This window comes from Carcharodon carcharias, chromosome 26 (genome assembly GCF_017639515.1).
Source record: "Carcharodon carcharias isolate sCarCar2 chromosome 26, sCarCar2.pri, whole genome shotgun sequence".
Lineage (NCBI taxonomy): Eukaryota > Metazoa > Chordata > Chondrichthyes > Lamniformes > Lamnidae > Carcharodon > Carcharodon carcharias.
The window spans coordinates 24,191,955-24,211,102 of record NC_054492.1 but is presented as its reverse complement, the minus strand read 5'-3'; the positions used below and the strand labels follow the sequence as shown (position 1 = coordinate 24,211,102).

Below are 19,148 nucleotides of genomic sequence, written 5' to 3'. Positions count from 1 at the left end.
TCTAGAGGTTATTAGCTATGAGGAGAGGTTGGAGAAACTCAGATTGTTCTCACTAGAGCGATCAAGATTGAGGGGCGACTTGATAGAAGTTTACAAAATTATGAGTGGCATGGACAGAGTAGATAGTCAGAAGCTTTTTCCCAGGGTGGAAGAGTCAATTACTCGGGGACATAGATTTAAGGTGAGAGGAGAAAACTTTAGAGGAGATGTGCGGGGCAAGTTTTTTTAGGCAGAGGGTAGTGAGTATCGGGAATTTGCTGCCAGAGGAGGTGGTGGAAGCAGGTACAATAGTGGTGTTTAAGAAGCAGCTTGACAAATACCTGAATAGAATGCAAATAGAGGGATACGGACCCCGAAGTGCAAAATCTTTTAGTTGACAGGCAATATGATCGGTGCAGGCTTGGAGGGCCAAAGGGCCTGTTCCTGTGCTGTACTTTTCTTTGTTCTTTATTCTAATATTTTACTAATTTGACTATAGCCACTTTCCTCTATGAAAAGTTTCTCCTCTCAGGTAGAGCAGATTAAGGTCATTTGTGATTTTCAAGAGGAGGCAATGCTACAGATTAAAAATACCATTTTATTCCAGCTGCCTATTCCCATTCTCCCAGCCTTGAGAGATTTGTGGTGATTTCTAGTCTGTACATATCATTTGATCAGCTGTGCACCGTTGTTATGAATCTGCTGTATCTATCAATTATAATTGATAATTAACAGGGCAGATAAAAGACCCAAAACTCAAAGGATCTCTCTCCTTAGCCTGCGGAATGCAATCTGACAAGATTCCTCCTTTACCCTTACAGTGACTGTGAGCTTTGGCCCTCAAAATCCACAAGAAATTCCACTATTACCCACTTAACGAGTTGTCCATGAAGACATGAAGGCGTCCGCTGGAGTTTCCACCAACCAACACATTCTTCGTCGGGTGCATCACATTAATGGAGCACACAGATCCCAGCCATTCTGCGTCCCTGAATTCATGCACTTTGTAGCCCGTGTTGTGGAACGCTTCAATCTGCCTCGGCCTGGTCATACTACCCACAACGAAAACATCTTCCCTTTTTGGGTCCCACACGGCTCGGAATTTAGTCAGCCAGCGCCCAGTGAAATTGTTATGGCTGTTTAAAACAACAACAACAACAAAAAAAGGTTAACAATCCAGTTAAATAATATTACAAAATATTTACAGCAACTGCTCCGTGCTGGTATTAATGCTGCACGTGAGCCTCATCGCACCCTACCAGCATGTCTTTCTATTCCTTTCTCCCTCCTGGGTTTATCCTCTTAAATACATCCATGTTATTAGCAGATAGAATCAAAACACAATGACATGGAGCGAAACAGAGAAGGAACAAGGCAAGTACAATTAGATGACGATCCCTTCACCTCTGGAACTGGGCTTTTCTCTTCTGTTGTGTTTTCCACAGATAGTAACAGAAGTGTATGATTTTATTTTAGAAGATGTACACATGACTGACAAGTTCCTGCTCCCTTCCCCCGACCCTGCGCCATTCCCCATAACCACTCCTAGAAAGAACCAGCACTTGTGCCCGTTCTATTTCAGGTATTCACCATTGGGTGTCGGGTCTGTTTGGCCAGTTGTCCACTGACCTCTTCCCTTTCAAACCTTCATGCCAGTCTCCAGGAGGAATTGCCAATGTTCTGCTCCTGGTTCCATCGTCCAACACAGGGCCTTGGGTAACTCACCCTCTGGGCAAAGAGCGAAAATTGAACCAGGGTTCACACTCCTGAGTTCTAATCCATGACACCTATCGGATATTGTAAGCAAATGGACGCTGAGCAAGAACAGAATTGACTGCAGGATTTAGCAGGATCAAAACAGTATGTTAGTACTCACTATCTAGACTTGTGCAGCTTTGGAACTGGGCCCTAGTTTTAGTTGGGTTTGGGGTGGGTGAACAAAAATAAACCACAACACAATGTTCAGGAACTTGAGTATTTCCAAAGGAGCTCATTTCAACTTCAACATCTCTTGACAGCAAAACATCATAAATTAATCTTATTTCAAAAATCTCTCACTTACATTATTGATGCCACAACAGGAATCTTGGGAATTATGGCGCTTGTATCAAATATTCTGCAAGAAATTATTTAAAGATGGTTAAAAAAGATTTGACCTAATAAAGAACCCTACAGTGTTAAATATTAAATCCAATAAAACCCAAAGTGTATTTTTTATAGAAATCATTCTACTTTTTTTTTTAAGCAAACAAATCAATGCCCTGCCTAAAATGGAGGGTTCCTGGTAAATTCATCATTCATCAAATTAGTGCACCACAGCAGGTCCAATTCCACTCTTGACGGAATTAAGGTGAGAGAAGTACATGTGGAACATAAACCCCGGTCGTACTGAATGGCCTAAATTCTAAGTAATTATATCCTCATCACTCTTGCTGTAAAGAATCACAACAAAAAGAAATCCATTCGCAGATCAGTCAGTCCATCAGATTCATAAACTGTCGCTCCAAATAGAAAATAGTTCACTGGTTATTCATATTTAAGTGTTCTAGCACCCAGAGATTAACTACTGTCAGACAAGGTGTGACCGCTGAAATCAACTACATGACCTCCAGAACAAAAACAGAATTACCTGGAAAAACTCAGCAGGTCTGGCAGCATCGGCGGAGAAGAAGAGAGTTGACGTTTTGAGCCCTCATAACCCTTCAACCCTTTTGTTTTGGATTTCCAGCATCCGCAGTTTTTTGTTTTTATCTCTTTGTTTACATGACCTCCAGGCCTAGTCTCTCAAACTGGCAATGCTACGAGTTTGTAGCACCCTCCCCGAATCAGCTTAGGAGGGTGGTAGGTAATGGAAATGTATTGAATGGAAGCAATAAGACCATAAGACATAGGAGCAGAAATTAGGCCATTCGGCCCATCGAGTCTGCTCCGCCATTCAATCATGGCTGCTAAGTTTCTCAACCCCATTCTCCCGCCTTCTCCCCGTAACCTTTGATCCCCTTACCAATCAAGAACCTATCTATCTTGGTCTTAAATACACACAATGACCCGGCCTCCACAGCCTTCTGTGGCAATGAATTCCATAGATTTATCACTCTCTGGCTAAAGAAGTTTCTCCTCATCTCTGTTCTAAAAGGTCTTCCCTTTACTCGGAGGCTGTGCCCTCAGGTCCTAGTCTCTCCTACTAATGGAAACATCTTCCCCACGTCCACCCGATCCAGACCTTTCAGTATTCTATAATTTTCAATCAGATCCCCCCTCATCCTTCTAAACTCCATCGAGTATAGACCCAGAGTCCTCAAACGTTCCTCATATGTTAAGCCTTTCATTCCTGGGATCATTCTCATGAACCTCCTCTGGACCCTCTCCAGGGCCAGCACATCCTTCCTGAGATATGGGGCCCAAAATTGCTCACAATTTTCTAAATGTGGTCTGATCAGAGCCTTATAAAGCCTCAGCAGCACATCCCTGCTTTTATATTCTAGTCCTCTCGAAATAAATGCCAACATTGCATTTGCCTTCCTAACCACCAACTCAACCTGCAAGTTAACCTTAAGAGAATCCTGGACTAGGACTCCCAAGTCCCTTTGCACTCCAGATTTCTGAATTCTCTCCCCATTTAGAAAATACTCTATGCATCTATTCTTCCTACCAAAGTGCATGATCTCACACTTCCCCACGTTGTATTCCAACTGCCACTTCTTTGCCCATTCTCCTAACCTGTCAAATTCTTCTGCAGCCTCCCCGCTTCCTCAATACTACCTGTCCCTCCACCTATCTTTGTATCATCTGCAAATTTAGCCAGGATGCCCTCAGTTCCTTCATCTAGATCATTAAATGTATAAAGTGAAAAGTTGTGGTCCCAACACTGACCCCTGCGGAACTCCACTTGTCACCGGCCACCATCCTGAGAAGGACCCCTTACCTCCACTCTCTGCCTCCTGCCAGACAGCCAATCTTCTATCCATGCTAGTACCTTGCCTCCAACACCATGGGCTCTTATCTTACTGAGCAGCCTCCTGTGCGGCACCTTGTCAAAGGCCTTCTGGAAGTCCAAGTAGATAACATCCATTGGCTCTCCTTTGTCTAACCTACTCGTTACCTCCTCAAAGAATTCTAATAGATTTGTCAGGCATGACCTCTGCTTGATGAAACCATGCTGACTTTTCCCTATTTTACAATACACTCCAAGTATTCTGAAATCTCATCCTTAATAATGGACTCTAAAATCTTAGCAATGACCAGGTCAGGCTAATCGGCTTATAATTTCCCGACTTTTGCCTCACTCCCTTCTTAAACAGGGGGGGGTTACATTAGCAATTTTCCAGTCCTCTGGGACCCTCCCTGACTCCAGTGATTCCTGAAAGATCACCACTAACACCTCCACTATCTCTTCAGCTATCTCCTTCAGAACTCTGGGGTGTAATCCATATGGTCCAGGTGATTTATCCACCTTCAGACTTTTCAGTTTTCCTAGCACCTTCTCCTTGGTGATGGCCGCCATACTCACCTCTGCCCCCCGACTCTCTTGAACATTGGGGATGTTACTCGTGTCTTCCACCGTGAAGACTGACGCAAAGTAACTATTCAGTTCCTCCGCCATTTCTTTGTTCCCCACTACTACTTCTCCAGCGGCCCAATGTCCACTTTTGCCTCTCTCTTACCCTTTGTATATCTAAAAAACTCTTGCAATCTTCTTCTGTATTACTGGTTAGTTTACCCTCATATTTAATCTTTTCCCTCCTTATTTCTTTTTTAGTTGTCCTCTTTTGGTCTTTGTAGGCTTCCCAATCCCCTGGCTTCCCATTGCTCTTCGCCGCAATGCTCTCAAGGCAGACTACAGTGAATGTAAGGTACATCACTACTGCATCTAATACTAGCACTGATCTGGGAAGGCTGAAAATGAGAGAAGTCACATCAAGTCAAAAATACAAACTTTAATCTTTGGTTCTTTTAATTGTACAATTTAACTTTTGAATAACTTTTCAGATATGCTCACTGAAGCTTGTTGGCATTACCTGATTCTATCGTCCAAGCCGATGGTCACCACTCTGTTACCAGTAACTGGTGAAAAGTAGGCAGAATTTACATTCTTTCTGTGTCCATCCGTGTGAGCTACAGCCTCTTTGTGTGAAGTTTTTAGATTCCGAACATCATAGATGGTTACACAACTGGCAAAAACCAAAGGAATGAGGTCAGGCTTGTTCTCTCAGCCAGTAATTCATTCATTAATGGCACTGGAGTAGAAATTCCAAATCAGTGATCTTTGGATCAGGAATAGGCTATTCACTGAACTAGGAGAAAACCTTTTAACTCCCTAAAGGCTGTTCCATCATTCAATGAGATCATGGCTGATCTGTAACCCAAGTCTATATACCCACTTTTGTCCAATATCCATCATATCTTTGGAAATTAAAAAACTATAAGAGATTTAAAATTAACATCTGATCTAACATCAAATGCCATCTGTGGATGGGGGGAGTTCCAAACTTCTACCATCCTGTGTGTGTATAGAGGTGTTTCCTAATTTCACACCTGAAAACTTCAGTCCCATGGCGGATTTGTATCTTAACACCATCTATTTGCCTTTGATCCCCATCTCTCAATAACCTTGCCTAACAAAAATATGTCAATCTCAGTTCTAAATTTTTCAACAGACCTCCAGCCTTACCCACTATTTGGGGGAGAGAATTCCACATTTCTTCTTTGTGTGAGAATGGTATAAAAGCTTTTTACATCAAACTGAATGCCAGGTTAAAGAAAGAACATTTAACACAGTTCCCCTATTGGAGGGAGACAAACAGTATATGCAATACAATATTGCGAAGGTTATGGTATAATGGTGTCCAGAGAAGACAGCAATGCCAGTACAAATTGTTCAAAGTGAGCTTACCGTGCTGCAGCAGTTACAAAGTATTGTCGATGTACCGGGTGAACACTGACTGTCCGTAAATGCTTTATGCCTAGATATGCATCCAGTTCTCCTGAAATGCTGTGGGAAGTTGTACAAGAAAACAAAACGTCTTTTGATTCAGTAATGCGCACATATTTATCTTTCGCTGCAACAGAAACGAGCATCAACAGTGCCTGCATTAGTCTAGATTGTTCACCTGGAATTAATTATAGTTTAGCAACGCCTCCGATTAATGAAAAAACATACGACATCGGGGGGCTGATGAATCTTTAGGAAATAGGTTTGACTGCTTCATTCCACCCTCAGCTGTAATTTCATATGTCCATGATAAGCTTTTAAACAAAATGAAAGTATTTAAAATGAGGTATTCTGCAATAACATGATTATTTTGAGTCTTTACCTTCATTCAGGTTTTTATTTTAAGACTTCAGCCTCACCAAAAGTCTGGGCTTGGGTCCATCAACTAATGTATTGATGGTGCTAGCTGGAGACAGGCCATGTGATCTGAGCATGTGCAGTGTACACTTTAATGTGTAGATTTGTGTATATGTACCCCCTCCACAGTGAAACCAGTCCCAGAGAATCCCTTCCCCACGCCAGGGTGCAACATGTAGAAAAAAAAAACCCACACTCAGTAAAGGTGCATTCATTTAGCACCTTTCGTGCCCACAGTGCTTCACAGCTTATCAATTTAAAATGCAGTTAATTTGCACATGACACAGACCCACAAACAGCAATGAAATAAATGACCAGATCTGTTTTGATGCTTGGTTGACAGCTGAATGTTATCCAGGACACTGGGTCCATTAGCCCTGCTCTTCTTTAAACAGTGCCACGGAATCTTTTACATCCACCTGACAGCCAGTCAGGCTGTTCCCCATGTTAACCTGTACTCTCAGTAACTGTGCTCATACTGTTGCTGTCACAGGCTAGCCAACACCATTCTGAGAACATGATCGATCGCAACAAGGACTCGAGCAGCTCAAGGAGAAGGCAAGCCACCAAATCCTCGAGGTAACTAGAAATGGGAAATCAAACTGGCATTTTCAGCATTGGCCACAGTCCAATTGTGAATGAAATAAAACTTGGAAGAGTCATCACCTTCGGACAGCAAGAAAGTATTGAATTGTTGGGCCTGACTGTAATATCAATCCCAAGGCAGATGAAGTAGGAAACAATACACTCATAATTTTCTTGATAATAGATTTATTCACAGAATGCAGCACAATATTTCTTTGCTTCCTACCTACCAATCCAGTGTCCCAGCAGTTTCTCTTTATATTCTTTTGAATAACCAGTAAAATGAAGTGGATTAATTAATCAAATTAACAATTTAGCAAGTTAAGTTAAAGTGATAGTCCCTTAAAGGGGCAGTGTAACAAAAGTAAAATCGTGAAGGAAATTTATCAAATCAAAATAAAATTTTGTGTTGGGGACCAATGATGCACTCCAGTCCTCACGGTGCCCACCAGTCGTGAAAAGTTTTTCTTATAAGTGCTCTAAGTACTTAAATAAACAATATTCTTCACCTGTGTATCTTAATATAATTAACATATCATTAACACTGACTAACACTAATTTAACAAAGGGTTCAAATTGTTTACCTAAGGGTTTATATATCATGAGCGTACCTTTACTAACAGGTGCTTACCTTGGGGTCCGTCTGTCTACTATAGCGACATCTCCATCCCAGTGACTGACAATTAATGTGGAACCATCCTCAGCCAAGAAGTCAAAAGAAGAGGTATTCCATGTGTCGGACGTATATACCTAGGATCAGGTTAAGGGCATTGTTGAATGTAACTAGATACTAGAAAATGCAAAGTGCCAAATCAAGTGAGAAGTCTCTTTATCAATCGGTGCTAAACAAAGTCCAGGCATATTCGAGCAATGAGGTAAAAGCAAATCAGAATACACTGTTAGAGCTGAATCCAAAGGAAAGACGACACCAGGCTATTCCCAGTGGAGACAGCACTGACAGATAAATATAGCTTCTAAGAGGAGAAAGGATGGGCTGGTTCATACTGGGTGTATAGTCTGCTATTAATTTTAAATCATTCCATTTGAATTAACATGGAATCATAGAATGGTTACATCACAGGAGGTCCCATTGTGTCTGTGCTGGCCATCTGAAGGAGCAATTCATCTTGCCACTCCCCTGTCTTTTCCCTGTAGCCCTGCAAATGTTTCCTCTTCAGATATTGATCCAATTCCCTTTTGAATACTTCAATTGACCCTGCTTCCACCACAGTCTCAGGCAATGCATTCCAGATCCTGACTACTTGCTATGTGAAAAAAAATTCTCATGTCACCATTGCTTCTTTTACCAATCATCTCAAACTGGTGTCCTTTCAAAACCTCCCACCACTGGGAACAGTTTCTCCCTATCGATCCAGCCCAGACCCCTCATGATTTTGAATACCTCTATCAACCCTCCTCTTAATCTTCTCTTCTCCAAGGAGGACAGTCCCAATTTCTCCCAACCTAAGTAACTTAAGTTCCTTATCCCTGGAACTTTCTCATGAATATTTTCTGCACCCTCTCTAATGTCTTCACATTCTTCCTAAAATGTGGTGCCCAGAACTCGACTCAACACTCCAGTTGAGGTCCAGCCAGTGTATTATACAAGTTTAACATGACTTTTGTATTCCATGCCCCTAGTGAAAAGCCCAGGGTGCCGTATGCTTTATTAAATACTGGATAATTGAAATTTTTTAAGCACAAAAAACTGAACTAACAAGAGTAGAGATTATTCTGAAACTGCAAGTGATTTAAACTCTTATTGGATACTTGCCTTGCATTTTGCGCCCTCCATCCCAATTGAAAGATTGGTCTCTTCTAAAATCTATAAAAGATGCTGTGAATGAGGAAGAAACACGATTGCATGGGAGCTCCCCCTTCAGTGCTGATAGTTTTAACTCCAAATTTTTCAGTATACTTTCCATGTTTCCTCCTTGAAAATCATGCTTCTGACCAAGTGCTCTAAACTCTCAGAGCGTGAAAGCCAAACAAAGCAAGATACTTCACTTCATTGGAAGCAACACTCCAGTCAAAGTAGTATCTGGGTTCGCAGTATGACTGCAACTGGAGCTTCCGTGTGTGATATTCTTCCTTCTGTGTTGAAGGTGCCCAGGACATCAGGGCTCAATACAAATTCATGCGGAGAAACCGCACAGCATATTTCTTGTATCAAACTACCAATCTAACATATTCCAGCCTTCCTACTAAAGCCCACAAGAAATGAATAAGAAGTGGGACAGTTCAAAGATCTTTAGTCCATTTTACCTGATCGAAGACAGCAGTAGCTACATTTCCACAGCGAATGCTCCCATCGTTGCTTAGGGACAGGAGCTCAGCAGAGTTAGAGGGTGAAAAATGCAAACAGTTAACAGGGCCACAGTGAGGCTTGAACTCAAGGATACCATCAGCCTGGGAACTCTGCAAATAAAAACACACACAAAAAAAGAGTCCAATCAGAGTTGGATCATAAAGGAAAAAAAATTACATTTCTATAGCACCTTTCATAACTTCCGGATGTTCCTAAACCCTTTAGAGCCAACGAAGCCCTTCTGAAGCATAGTCACTATTGTAATGTAGGAAACTAGCATAGAAAGCTCCCAAAAACAGCAGTGTGCTAATGGCCAGATAATCTATTTTAGTGATGTTGGTTGAGGATAAATATTGGCTGGTACCCTAGGAATAGCTTTCCTGCTCTTCTTCAAGTTCCATGGGATCTTTTACATGCAATTGAGGGCAGACAGGACCTCTGTTTAGCACTCACTCTGACAGTGCAGCACTCCCTCACTACTGCACTGAGTAGTCTGCCTAAATTTTGTGCCAAGTCTTTGGAATAGAATTTGAACCCATGAGCTGCAAGTACTACCCTTTGAGTAACCGCTGACACATCACTGCACTGCAAATGTAAACGTCCCCAGTACGGAATCATTAGCAATAAACCTGGAATCATTAGCAGCTGCTGCTCCTCCCTCGAAAAACTACCCATCCACATTGAAAGCACGTTGCCCAAATGCTTAGGAATCCATCTTGAATGTCACAGATACAAATTCAGCTCATAATTCATTCCACGACACAGATTGGTTCTAACAATAAGGGCTATTTCTATAAAATTATTATTTATACAGCAGTAATCACGTGGATTAGAATAATTTATTCTGATGAATGTAGTAATAACGAAAAGGTAAACTTCCTCTTCATTTTTCTTTACGCAACTCATTTAGTCCCTGTTTCAAACCAGCTATTGACCAGCAAATTCTACAGAGAGACAGGCATGTCTTACATACAAAAGTTATCTTGGGTGAACGTAAAAGAGTCCCTGGACTTATGCAAAGAGCAGGGAGCTCTCCCCAGTGGTTAATATTTTTATCCCTCAACCAACATCACTTAGAATATGTGTCATTTATGGGAGCTTGCCATGCAGAAACTGGAGCCCTGTTCCTCACAACAGTGACTATGCTTCAAAAAAGTATGTCATTGGCTATAAAGCACTTTGGGATGCCCTGAGATCATGAAAGGCACTACAAAATTTTTAAAAATTCATTTATGGGGGTGGACGTTGCTGGCTAGGCCAGCATTTATTGCCCATCCCTAAATGCCCTTGAGAAGGTGGTGGTGAGCCGCCTTCTTGAACCGCTGCAGTCCATGTGGTGTAGGCACACCCACAGTGCTGTTAGGGAGGGAGTTCCAGGATTTTAACCAGCGACAGTGAAGGAACGGCCGATATATTTCCAAGTCAGGATGGTGTGGCTTGGATGGGAACTTCCATGTGGTCGTGTTCCCATCTATCTGCTGCCTTTGTTTTTCTAGGTGGTAGTGGTTGTGGGTTTGGAAGGTGCTGCCTGAGAAGCCTCGGTGAGTTTCTGCACTGCATCTTGTAGACGGTGCACACTGCTGCTACTGTGCATTGGTGGTGGAGGGAGTGAATGTTTGTGGATGGGGTGCCAATCAAGCAGACTGCTTTGTCCTGGATGGTGTCAAGCTTCTTAAGTGTTGTTGGAGCTGCACGCATCCAGGCAAGTGAAGAGTACTCCATCACACTCCTGACTTGTGCCTTGCAGATGGCGTACAGGCTTTGGGAATCAGGAGGTGAGTTACTCTCTGTTAGGATTCCTAGCTTCTGATCTGCTCTTGTAGCCACAATATTTATATGGCTAGTCCAGTTCAGTTTCTGGTCAACAATAACCCCCCAGGATGTTGATAGTGGGGCATTCAGTGATGGTAATGCCAATGAATGTCATGGGGCAATGATTAGATTCTCTCTTGTTGGAGATGGTCATTGCCTGGCACTTGTGTGGCACGAACGTTACTTGCCATTTGTTAGCCCAAGCCTGGATATTGTCCAGGTCCTGCTGTATTTGGACATGAACTGCTTCAGTATCTGAGGAGTTGTGAATAGTGCTGAACATTGTGCAATCATCAGTGAACATCCCCATTTCTGACCTTATGATGGATGGAAGGTCATTGATGAAGCCACTGAAATGGTTGGGCTGAGGACACTACCCTGAGGAACTCCTGCAGAGATGTCCTGGAGCAGAGATGATTTGATCTCCAACAACCACAACCATCTTCCTTTGTGCTAGGTAATGCAAGTCTTTCTTTCTTATATCCCAAATGTAAAAACAAAGTGTTCACTGACCAGATCCCAAAGTCCGACATGTCCAGAAGTGCTCCCTGCAGCAACCAGGAACCTGTGCTGAGATGGATGTAAAGCTAGTGAGCAGACTCGTTTTGTTGTCACTTTTGCAACAAAACCTTCTTGGATGGTCATCCTGTTCAAACTGGACTTGTACCTAAGTCAGAGGAATGATGAAGGAAAGGGTTTATAGAAAACAAACTTTTAAAAAACTGGAAATAGTTTTATTTTATTTAAAATCAATCTTATACTGAAAAGAAACTTACTTTTTCAATTCTACTGACTGCTTTTTTTCAATATGCATCTCACCCTGGAATGACAGTGTAGCAAGTGTTAAGTTACTGACACAACCAGAATCCTTTAATTTTTATACTTCAGTTTAAGTTGTCTGTGTTATTTGCTTTATTTTGACTGAAAGACCAAATTTAAGTTTTTAATCTTATTATTTTGAGTTGGAGAGGACACGGGGTGAAGTTGGGGCAAAAAGACTGAAGTTAAGTAAAGGTTAAGATACTGAAAAAATATTGACTGATAAAATCTCCCATATAAGCTATTGCTATAATCATCACCTTTCACCTCATAGCTGCAAATACCTCTATATATTTCAAATAATTAAAAATACCTAAACAAGTGCCAATTTACATGGCAGTTTTATGTAGCTTTAGAAAGTGCTTTCATTCAAGTATTTATGCAGCAGAACACTATATAAATTAGGTGTCTCTTAAAAGAGAGAGCATCATTATCTTTTAAAATATTAAATAAAAACTACTGGCCAAGTTTTTAAATTATTACTCAAGGATCAGTCTGTCCGTACAGAGAGCCTGGAACCATTTAAACAGCTGGGCAACATTCAACAGCTAAGTTAAAATGAGAGTTAACCAAGCCATGCCATTTGATTAAATCAGTGTCTCGGTTCAACTATAAATGGAATACCTGGCTAATCTCCAGCCATGTGTTAATTAGATTCTCAGTAACTTTGCTGTCCTCTTCATCGTTTCCAACCATTTTCAGAGGCCCAGGAATCTGTGGAAAAAGAGCTAGAAAATATAACCTGTACAGAATTACACAGCATATACAGCGCAGACCATGTGGCCCATCTAGTCCATTTATGTTCCATTTGAGCATTCTCCCATTTTTCCTCATCTATCTGTATGAACCTCTATTCCCTTCCCCCTCTTGCTCATCTAATTACCCCTTAAATGTATCTATACTATTCACCTCAAGTACTTCCTGTAGTAACGAGTTCCAAATTCTCACCATGCAACATTAGTATGCCATTTCCTTCCATTAGCTATATGTACCTGTTAAGGCAGTCGGTTATACAATAAATAACCTTCTTTCTCAAGCATCATTAGATGCTTGAAATCCAATAAACATGCAGTGGACAGTTGAATAATGTTCCTACATAAATTACAATCATCGCAATGAAAACGGACAATTTACAAACCTACCCACCCCTCCTGCACGGAAGAAGACTCCATGATGGCCAAAATATTAGTGAATCTTTTGTATTTTTAAAAATATTTTCCAAATAACATTACTTTTCAAGTGTAGAAAATGTTAAAAATATGTAGAGATTAGCAGCCTGCGTAGGGAGATGACTGGTTCCGATGATTCGCTCTACCCAAACATTAACCCAGATTTTCTCTTCACAGGGAGTCCTCGATGGACTTACTACTGCTTTGTACCATTTGCAATTTTTTTCCAAAACAATTATCTTTACTTTGTGGTTTCCAAATAATCTGGTAATGATACAGGATACAGACTGGAAGTCTCAGGTTTTCCAATCCAGTTAACAGAGAAACTTTCCTTACCCAGTGAAACCAGGTCCCACTTGAAGTAAAATTAGTTCAGTTCCTAACAGCCTGCTTTTGCCAGCACAAAAATGTTCACGCACACAAAGTTCAGATGGTGTCAGAAATGCAAGTTTTACACTGTAGGGCAGGGTATTGTATTATGGATTTGTTTAAGGTATACTGGTGGGACAGAGCAGAGTGATCTCGACCCTGCATCTGCCGATGTGATGTTGAAATATTCCCCCACATTAACTCCACCCCCATCAAAATTGGGTGAGCATAAAAGAAATGTTCAGTGGTCAACTTGCTACAAATCCTGGATTTACAGACACAAGAACAGGGAAACGCACCCTCTCATCTATCTCCTCCACCTTCATTTGTGTTTCTATTGGTATTTCTGGGAGTGGAGTGCCTGTTGGTTCTAATCTCAGTAGGCGCATTGACCGTCGAACTGTAGGTTGCTCTCCGGAGCTTTTAAGCTTTTCTCTAAAAGACAAAAAAGTATCAAACTTGTAATTAAGTTGCATATGATGGGGCAATAAAACTAAAACAAAAATACATTTCCAGCAGAACAACAATTAACTGTTCTTGTGAAATTTCTGTCACTGACACATTTGTCAGATTTATTTTATATTCTCTTCAACTGACTCCTAACAATTACTTTTAGCATCATCTGCAATTTCATCAATTTCCGAATACCAAGACTGATACATCAGTTCTAATGTGGCAATAATCAGTTCCCTGTGGCACCTCATCATCATATCATACTACAATAACTCCTTTAACAAGCAACTATTTTAGGCCTATTCAGTCCTTGGATTTACCATGAACTCCCACATCTGTGAACCATTTCTTCCCCCTTGTGAATTTCAGAAGCTCCTTCATTGATTTATCTAAATTAAAGTCACTCTATAAATCCAAATTGACGTCGTTAAGGGATATGGCAGGAGGAAGGGTAATTAGCCATAGTTTTATGTAATAGCAGAGCAGGCTCAAGGGGTTATATGGCCTACTCCTACCGTTATGTTGAAACCTTTTATGGGCTTATGACAACGTAGATAATCAGATATTGTACAATTCAACAATACTGTCAGGTCCTCTTTAATTGAAGTGTATCCAAAAAGCATACCTTCTGGGTGCAATCCGTCTCTTTATTGGCTGCCTTTTACCAATTTCCCGGAGTTTGTTAGCAGTCTGTAAAATAATAGCAAATTCCTTTGTGGATCAGCAGTTCGCGTTTTGTCTCGACATGCAAAATACTTAAAGCAGTTTGAGCTTTGCCAAAGACGAGCTATGTGAGAGGAAGGATCATACCAAGGATTGTTGAATTCTGGGTAAACTCTCTTACCTGAGCAGTATATTGAAATAAGGACAGCAACATGTGCCTTAGCCTAGTGTATTCCAAACACACTGTCTGAGCTTAGTCCAGGGTAAGTTGGAGTGACAGGTTCAGCAGTGTGACATTCCCCTCATTTTATCCTGTTGTGCCTGGGGAAGAGCCTACACATTGACTGCTATGCACAACTCTGCTCACCAAACACATCAGTGATTTGCAGCATATGGCGAGTTCTCATGTGCTATATCAAAGAATCATAGGATGCTAGAAATGATTTTCCCTTCAAGTATCTTATTCATGGAATCAAAGGATATAGGGAGCAGGCAGGAAAGTGGAGTTAAGGTAGATGATCAGCCATGATCATAATCAATGATGAAGCAAGCTCGAGGGGCCAAATGGCCTCCTCCTGTTCCTTATGTTCTCATTCCATTCCCTTTTTCCAGTTATTATTGAATCTGCTTCTTTTCAGACCCTTCTTGCCCTTTCAGTGTATTCTTGATCAGAACAGCTCATCACATAAAGAAAAATGTTTCTTCATGTCACCTCTAGTTCCTTTGCCAAATACCTTAAATCTGTGTTCTCTGTTTACTGACCCTTCTACCACTGGAAACAATTTCCCATCATTTACTCTCTATCAAAATTATTTTAAGATTTTGAACCCTTCTGATAAATCTCTTCCCTCTTTGTTCTAAGGAGAACTGCCCACACCATCACTATAGATTTCCACATGACATCCCAGAAAGCCATTGGCCAAGTAAGCATGGTTTTGATCAGAAGGAAAACATTTAAAATGTCTGCAATGCTGATCCATCTCTCAAAAAAAATAATAAATCTTCTGTGTTCAATTCACTTAAATCACAAGCAGGAATAACTCAGCTCTGTGCTAGGAAGCAATATAATGAGAATCAACTTTATGATCTAATCCCAAATTACAGATTCAGACCTGACCATTTACTGCTGAAAATAAATCAAAACTGAAAATGAACTTTATATAGAGAGGATACCTCAAAGTGTTCCTGGTGGAAGTCTGATCTACACACTCGATGTTAAATGATTACATTAAGCAGGCTAACAATAGACAAGAAAGGTCAGTTATGATTTGATCTGCAGAAGCAACACAATCCTGGAGCTTCTTACCTCCAGCATGTTTAAAGATGCAAAGAACTGGGCATTTTCCTGAATATTTTTCAGTCGTTTCTTCTCATACACTGACAGTTCCTCAGATTTTCGATGAAACTAAAACAAAAAAATTTAAATTAAAGAGTGTGAGCTCCTCCAGTAACAGATTCCTGCTCCACTCACTATCTTGTTGGTGCCAACTTTTGGTCCAGCTGTGGGAGAGGGGAAATGGAGAGTCGTTCAAAAGTTTGGTCCTGTTGAGTATAAAAGCAGCCCTTCTAAAGTGAAAGAGACAAGACAAACTTTAGGAACACTACATAGAATGTCAGTGGATAATTAACCCCTCAGTTTCCCAATGTAGAAGTATTGGTCAATTCGGAGTCTTCTAAGTTAAGGTTGTGAGATTCACAGTTCACATTTTAATGATGAAACCAAGATTAATTAGAAAAGATTAAACCCTTGGTTGATCTTACTCTGATTGCCCCAAATAGAGTAGAATCACAGAATCTAAAGGCACAGGAGGTTATTTGGTCCATCGCAATGGCGCTTTGGCAGAACTATGTAATCGGCAGAAATGATCAAATGAGGGAATAAATGAGGGGCACTTTGACTGGAATGCAGGCACTGGGGGGTGGTGGGGGGGGAGAGCCAGTGATGTGCAAAGGTGCTGGTGAGACATGGGTGGGAGGTTTCTGGCCCAAGCTCTCTATATTACCTGGTGACAGAAGACTCAGTGAAGCCCCCTCTCCCACTTGCACCACCCCCACCCACACATCGTCCTTGACAATGTGGGCTGATGGCACCACACACGCGGGTTCACAAACCCTGAAGATACATGGGCAGGGGCAAGAGGGTACTACCCAACAGTCTCCTAGTTGCTGTCCAAAAACTATGGGGCAAATGGCATTCCAGGGATTCAATGAATGGCACCTGGGGCAAAACATAAAATCAGGGGACGATCCTGTAAAATACAGGAGTTAGTCACCCTGCTCAATAGTCTCACCCACCACAGTCCTGCAAATTAATCAAGTTCAACAACAAATTGCATTTGTATAGTACTTTTAATGTAATAAAACTTCACATGACAGTAATCAGACAGAATTAGACAATGAACCCCCATAAGGAGATATTAAGACAGGTGACCAAAAGCTTGATCTAAGAGATAGGTTAGGGAATGTCTCATATGAGGCAAAGAGAGGTGGAGAGGGAGGGAATTCCAGAGAAGTTACATAACAAGTTACATAACAATTACATAACAAGTTACATAAATACACTTCTTTAAGAGGGAGTTAAAACCAGAAGACAACTCGAGGTTTCACAGACTTCTTACCGCCAAAGGAAGCTCATCGTCGCTGCTGGAACCGGAGTCCGTCTGGTTTGAGGAGTCGCTGTCTGTCTCCACAGGGGCTGCTGGCACAGGAGGGATGCCCCCCGGCGGGGCATGGTCTGGCTGACTCCCAGCCCGGGTCATTCTCCTCATCGGCCGCCGGGACAGGGGCTCCTCATCGCCGTCGCCGCCCGGCCGTTTTCGGCTCGGGGGGGCGGCCGCTGGCTTCTGCCGCCTCCCTAGAGCGGTCGATTGGCGCAGCGAGCGCCTGTTCCCCGCCGGCTTCATTCAGAGGCGGGAGAAGCGCCGATCCCAGGCGCGGGTTTGAAGCGCCGATCCCAGGCGCGGGTTTGAAGCGCCGATCCCAGGCGCGGGTTTGAAGCGCCGATCCCAGGCGCGGGTTTGAAGCGCCGATCCCAGGCGCGGGTTTGAAGCGCCGATCCCAGGCGCGGGTTTGAAGCGCCAAAGCAGATCCGGGGTTTGGACAATGGTGAACGACTCCCGCTGCTCAGTTACTTTACCGCGCTGCGGGATAGAGCCATTACACATCCGCCATCTTGAAATCCGCACAGCCTCCTGGGATACCCGGAAACTCCTCCCTCTGGCGGCGGGGGGCGAGGGAGAGATTAAAACCATCAACCCCCCCCCCCTGCAAATATACCGACATCGCCGAACCCCTCAGCCACACCCACTTCGCAACATGTTACACAAGGATTCACTGGCAATTATGGGAGTTAACTTCACTCAATTAAGAAAACAAGCATTGGGATCTGGAATACGCTGCCTGAAAAAAGTGGGTGGGTGGGAAGCCAGTCCAATAGCAACTTGCAAATGGAAACTGGATAATTATTTCATAATGAATATTTTGAAGGGCTGTTAGGAAACAGAAGGGGTGTGGAACTAATTGGATAGCCCTTTCAAAGAGCCAGCACAGGCAAGGTGGGCTAAATGTGCTCCTACTGTGCTGTTTTGATTCTATGATGTTCAGCACCCTACCCTGATGGCTATAGGTTACACTGTACAGGACAAAATAAAGCAGAACAGTGCAACCAAGTTGTCAACATGTACTTCAGATCAGATCTTGAAGGTGCGTTGTTTCGGTATAGAACTCAGTCAAGTTGTGCAAATAAGTGAGGGATGAAGCTGACTGGAGGCAATGGCATCAGATCCAAATCAAACCTTTGGAAATTTTGGGCATACCCCACTCTACAAGGATTATTATTATTTAGTTGCCTCAAAGACAATGGTATTTCAGAATCTGAAATCTTTAGCTTTCTGGAAAAACTCAGTTTGCGCATGCTCCCTTCTATTCGTAGTCTTCACATTAAAGGTTTGATCATGGGGATTATTTTTCTCACATTCAGAGTAAGGACTAATTTCATGCTCACATTCAAGCACGTTTCTAAACTCGTCAGTCACACGTGCTGTAAAAGTTCACAAACTTTTTATTGAAACATGCATTTCTCTAAGGATTCACTGTAAATATAATCTAGACTTTCTGAACACTGAACTCACTAAAACTCAAACTGAAAAAACACTTTTGACTTCATGAAATGCAGAAACCCAAATAAAAAGATGTATTTTGAGAGCTTTAAACCTCACTGTTAATGAAACTCAATTTGTCTAGGAATATTTAAAATTTGTCAATTGAGCTTACAGATAAGCTGCAATAGTAAACAACAGTCTCAAATACACTATTCCTGTCCTTCAAAATTCACTACACAATCCAGACCATTCCTTTATTTGGTTGTCATTTTGTTTTTCAAATTCTGTACATGATAGGTGAGGCACATTAAAGATGCATGCATTAGGGATTACTGTATGTGGACACAAGCATAATATGTGTAGCAGGGTGTATAGAGAGATGTACTTAACCCAGTTTCACAAGTTCCTCTACTAAGTGAAACCTTATATTTATTGGACAATTTAAAAAAAACAAAATTTATCTCCATGGTCTGTGGAACTTAACACTAATGAAAAGATATATCTTGGCACTGTACAAGACAGATCAAACACTGGGGGCTGGA

General features: G+C 41.8%; 1 protein-coding gene across 1 annotated transcript; it reads right to left on the bottom strand.

The window, feature by feature from the left end:
* Positions 1 to 326: 326 nt before the first annotated feature.
* wdr76 (WD repeat domain 76) lies at positions 327 to 17,819 on the bottom strand. The gene is made up of 14 exons (XM_041174686.1): positions 17,586 to 17,819; positions 17,125 to 17,507; positions 15,813 to 15,911; positions 14,469 to 14,533; positions 13,690 to 13,825; positions 12,477 to 12,566; positions 11,810 to 11,853; positions 11,547 to 11,700; positions 9,179 to 9,331; positions 7,545 to 7,663; positions 5,873 to 5,971; positions 4,998 to 5,150; positions 2,042 to 2,095; positions 327 to 1,115 (listed from the first exon to the last, which is right to left on the bottom strand). The coding sequence occupies exons 2-14, from the start codon at positions 17,407 to 17,409 to the stop codon at positions 845 to 847; spliced, it is 1,722 nt and encodes a 573-aa protein (XP_041030620.1). The 5' UTR covers positions 17,410 to 17,507; positions 17,586 to 17,819; the 3' UTR covers positions 327 to 844.
* Between the last annotated feature and the right edge of the window lie 1,329 nt (positions 17,820 to 19,148).